Below are 5,608 nucleotides of genomic sequence, written 5' to 3' on the forward strand. Positions count from 1 at the left end.
CACTGGATAGTGGATGCCATCACCCTGGCTTATCAGGCACAGGGTGTGCCCTGCCCATTCAGGTTGCGAGCTCACTCGACTAGAAGTGTTGCATCCTCCTGGGCGCTGGCTCATGGCGCCTCTCTGGCAGATATTTGTAGAGCTGCGGGCTGTGCGACCCCCAACACGTTCGCTAGATTCTATAGCCTTCGTGTGGAGCCGGTATCCTCCTGTGTTCTCACCTCAAACGGGTAGAGGCACTGAGAGGCCCCGGTTTAGTGTCGGCTTGCTAGAACTGCTCCAGAGTGTCCGTACTGTAGACCCTGTCGAGCTCCTCCATCTCCTTGGCAGCCAGACGTGGCGGAACGTCCGGCGCCAGGCCCTCACTCAATGAATCCATGAGAACCGCTAGAGGGCTGGGTTCCATATGTAGAGACCTAAGTGGATCCCATATGTGTAAAGTCCATGGTATAGCCTCAGAGCCCATGTTCCCCGGCAGACTTCTGCCATTTCCAATCATTTCAAATCTTCCATATGCACCTAAACAGTTGTCCATATGTGTAAGTGCTTCCGAAACCTCCTTCGGGAAGGATGGGGCTTCCGCAGTGTTCCTGTTCCGAGTGGAACGGGTACGTTTATCCAGTGTTATCCAATCTCACTGAGTGGGTAGTGCTACGACAACAGTGACTGGCCTTCTTGTTGCGAACCCCGGCCTACACCAAAAGGGGGCGCAGGTGGCTCGCACAAGACACTGGAAGGGGCAGCATCCATGGCGCTTTGGTAGGGATTCCCAATTCGTCGTCACCAACGTGACGTCGAGAGTGACCGACTGAAAGGGAACGTCTTGGTTATGTATTGTAACCCTCGTTCCCTGAAGGAGGGAAAGGAGACGTCACGTCCCGTTGCCACGGCTGCTGTACCACCGCTGAACGGCCGGGTCACCGGCTCGGCTCCTCAGCGAAAACCTGAGTATGTGTCGCATCTGTTGCCTATTTATACTCGCACTGCGATCAGCGGCAGCTGGATGCAATCATCGCATGCCAATGTGCATTGGCTCGTTTAGTTTACACTAGAAGTAAATTGGTCTCTCTAGCGAGATTCCCAATTCGTCGGTCACCGACGAATAGCTTATATAAAATAAACCTGAAAAGTGTAAACTCTTTGGTGAAATTAAAAGATGCTTTTTGTTTGAACATCTAGACCCGTTAAACATAGCAGCATTAGCATGAGTTTTGGGTGGGACTATCAGTTTGTCCTACCAGTGGAAGATGGGGGAGTATTTGAGACACAAAAACATATTTGAAAATATTTGAGCAGTTTTTATTTGGTGATGCTAGTGGCACAGAAATTACAGAAATCACTTTTCAATCAATGTTTTTGACTAAAATTTCAGTAGGATATTTTTAAGAGTAACATTATACAGACTTTTGTGGGACTTTTATATATAATCATTATGTATTAGTAATAGTTTATATATTTTTATTTGTGCTGTCAATCAATTAAAAAAAATTAAGTAATTCACATTTTTTCTGAAATTAGTAGTGATAAATCACGGTTAATCACAGTTAACATTAAAGTTTTTAAATATACTTTTATATTGTAGTAATTTCACATTCCATCTTCAAATTAATGTAGTAACAAAATAAAGACAGTATAATTTTAATACTTGTTTAATTACATCTTTTTTATTACTGAAGGTGAGTATCACTGATACCATAAATACTGATGTATTTATGAAATTGTTTTTTTCCTAATATTTAATGATTGACAATAGCCATTCAACATTGCAGTAACTGAGAGCTATTCATTTTAACATTTATTAGACTTTAAAAAATAACTTGGTATTGAAGTGAATTTAAAACAATCTTCACATAAACAGATACAAACATATTAAGCTCACTGTGCCCTTCAGCAAGTAGGAAACATACAGAAAGTGAATAAAGTTATTAAACACTAAATTCTAAATTAAATATAGATGAATCCTTAAAGCTACAAAAGTTAATGATTTCCTCTTTTTTTGCTTTTGTTCTTTGATTAACAGACATCACAGCAGCTGGGTTATTAGGTTATTTTGGCTGCTTTTGCACTCATATTTTGTCAAAACTCTTTACTTTTTCTGACCCACTTCAGCTCTTAAAGTCTACTAATGAGCTGACGAGTTGAATCGGGTGTGTTAGATGAGGGAGACAGTGCTGGGCTGCTTGAAAACCACTTCATTTCAGAGACGTTCTTAAATCTGACTCGTATATAACAAATACTTACTGCATGCACAGATTTAAGGCAGCTTTAATCGCCTTTTTGGTAACTTCATGACTTAACTGACGACATAACTATGACATTGCATGCTTGTAGATTCTCTTGCACTTTAATATTAAATGATACAGGCTACAGCGTGCAGCGCCGGATTTGTGCGAGCAATTGAAGAGCACGTGCTAGGAGCACAGTATAATGGCTGACAGGACAGGAAAATTCCTTTTTACTGACATATATGGCCTGACTAGACTTGTGCCGGTATTCGGTGATGCGATATATCATGGTAATGAATATGCACGATATTGTTATCGTGCATGATACCGGCATATCCCTAGGCCTGACAACATCTCATCTGTTGTTCTACTGAAGCTCCCTCATCACCTGTACCTTTTATTTCACACTCGTTTGACTAGCGCCTGGCGCTGAGCTGAAGATGGAGTGCGTGTCTGAAAAGTCTCTTTGATGTGGTCGTAAGACGTTCTGCATCTAAATAAATGCAATTCTTGTCAAGAAAAAAAGACCGAACCAGCAGTTGTGAATGGGGTGGCCAACCCTAGCTCCATCCCTGTCTCAATTGCTTTAAATATTTTTTATGCGTTAAACTGAAAAAATGTATCACATGCGTTAACGCGTTAATTTTGACAGCACTAATTTTTATATTTTTAATTTATTATTATTGTTATTATTATTATTTACTTTATCAACAAAGGAGTTCATTAACATTCATTGGCTTTTTGCTGTCTTATTTTTTCTTCTCTGAAAAACAATTCTTATTACATTCTCACTTCTCTAGGGCCCTGTTTGATTATGACATAACGAAAGACTCCGGCCTGCCCAGTCAGGGGCTGAACTTCCGCTTCGGCGACATCCTACATGTCCTGAATGCTTCGGATGAGGAGTGGTGGCAAGCGCGGCATATGACTCCAGATGGCGAGATGGAGGAGATGGGCGTCATTCCCAGCAAGAAGAGGTAGGTTGTGCCCCCATGCGTTCCAGAGCTCACTCTACTGTAGAAATATAGCACTGTTAACCCTCTTTACAATGATTAACACAATTGTGCATTTAAAGCCACATTACCCACGACTCGACTAGTCTTTCCACTAATGGTTCTTTCACAATGTCTTCTGTTTCAGTTCACTGCCTTTCTTCATTTTGGTTTAAATGCTATGCGTTATGCATTGTAATTTGTAACGATGTGCAATGAGCACATGTATACTGTACCAGCACAATGGCATCCAAGAATGATCATATTTGAGACTATATATGCTTACATAAGTGAAAGTTGAAGTAAAAGTCACTCTGCTCTCTGTGTGATGAGGGTTTTAACTTGACTCAGCAGCTGGAGATTTGAAAATGGTTTGATGTGGGCGTTTCTTCAATCAAGAGCACTTTTATGTCCCAGGGGTTTTAATTTTTTATTAAAACTAATAATTACATTTTTTTTTTTTTTAGTTTTTTTTGTTATCCTACGATCCTGTTAAAACTGCTTTGAGACTTTCTATGCCCCCAATAATATTGTATCAAAATTGTTTTACTTGGTTACTAAAGTGACAGAATGCTTGAGATGAAATATGAGATGTAATAAGTGAAGAAAATCATGCTGAGTTACAAAAAACGTGCGATAAAATTATTTAATTGTATTTAGGATACAAAAGATGCTAGCTATGAAATTATCTTTAGCAAGACAAACAATTCTGCTCTATTTTTGACAAGGTCATGGGTTTACTGTTACCCATGTCTAATTAGAGCCTTATATTTCTGTACTGATGCGTGATGCTGTGAGAGTTTCTCTCTCATTCTCTCCACCCGAATGTATACTGATTGAAGTTGATAATTGACTTCTCACCTCATTTTAAAAATTTTCCTCTCTCGCCTCCCCGCTGATGACAGCCAGCAATGCTCTGTATTTTTAGAAACAAGTTGGGATTTCTCTTTGTGAAAGTTTCTTATCTGCGTCGTTATATTTGGATTTTAAAGGTTAGATGTCATCTAGATTTTTTTAACCAAGTGTCTCATGTAAACTCTCCCTAAGAAGTACGCCAGAGCAGCATCTGGTGGATGTTACCCTAAACCAGCCTAATTATACAGGACTTCCTTTAGTAATCCTTTACTCATGGTACATGGTACATTTTAGTTTAAACACATATACATAATAAACTCAGGACACTTGTTGTGTATTAACAGTGAAAACAGTCGTCCTACAGTGTTTGTCTCCTTCCTCTTCAGGGTGGAGAGAAAAGAAAGAGCCAGGTTAAAGACGGTTAAATTCAACTCCAAGTCTCAAGACAAAGGGGTAAGTGTTTGCTGCTCAAATTTTTACCATGTCCGGCATGACACAAACATGCTTTTAATGCCTTTATAAAGCAGCAGTTTATACACTAATACATTATGAATGGGTCTTTTGTGTAAAAATGTAATTAAGTTTACTCGCAGTGATGCCAACATAATCTTAATTCGACAGAAACCAGAAACCATTATGAACACGCCTTGTAGCCTATTTCTAAAACGTTATTTTATGCTAACTTGAGATGAAAAGTGATAAGATGTTCAGCTTTAGAAACATTTTGTTGCCCCTCTTGTGTGACTTTTCAAAAGTCAAATCTGTTCTCACATAGGACGACTAACAGCTGGCAAGTGTAAACTCTAACAAAGTAGTGAAGTATAAAAGTGATGAATCATTCTTCATAAATGAGATGCTTGTTTGAAAGTTTCTATTTGTGAAATGAATTAAAATCTCTTTTTACTGAATGTAGTGTACTAATCCTGTATGTTTGTTCACAATTCTCTCCTGTGAGAGGATTCTTAACCGCATGTGACTATTAGGGCTGGGCAATATGGCAAAAAAAAAAAAAAAAGTGTATTTTACATTCTATTCATATAAATGTTTACACAGAAATATTAAGCAGTACAACTGTTTTCAACACTAATAATAACAAAAAATGTTACTTGAGCACCAAAACAGCATATTGGACATTCAAGATATATCACAGTATTTATATACTTGCTCTGACTTAATAAAAAAAAAATATATATATAAATTCAAAACAACCATATTTTCAACCGAACTGCCATTGTAGATTCAACATGTTTAATGTAAGAAGTAAAATGCAGTAAAAAAAGGGAATGTTTTTCACATTGTTTCACTTCGTTTATTTATACTGTACCATTAATATAAAATAATAACACTAATGTAATATTTTGACTAACAGATTTGAATAATTATATGAAATATCCCTCTCTGTGAATGGGCTTCAGTGAATGATACAAATATCATTAAATCAGTTATGAATAGAGTCACTGAAATGACTGTTTGACCAAGTTTACCAATTTACTCCAACACAGTTTTTTCTAATGAAGTTATCAATATATATATATA

General features: G+C 38.0%; 1 protein-coding gene across 1 annotated transcript in view; it reads left to right on the top strand.

Annotated features, from left to right (window-relative positions):
* LOC107692362 (disks large homolog 1-like) overlaps nt 1–5,608 on the top strand; it is a 152,881-nt gene that overhangs the window by 136,808 nt on the left and 10,465 nt on the right. Inside the window, 2 exon segments of the mRNA XM_016491361.1 lie at nt 3,026–3,202; nt 4,459–4,525. Coding sequence (XP_016346847.1) covers nt 3,026–3,202; nt 4,459–4,525 — 244 coding nt within the window.

Source organism: Sinocyclocheilus anshuiensis, unplaced genomic scaffold (assembly GCF_001515605.1).
Source record: "Sinocyclocheilus anshuiensis isolate Anshui unplaced genomic scaffold, SAMN03320099.WGS_v1.1 scaffold70, whole genome shotgun sequence".
Lineage (NCBI taxonomy): Eukaryota > Metazoa > Chordata > Actinopteri > Cypriniformes > Cyprinidae > Sinocyclocheilus > Sinocyclocheilus anshuiensis.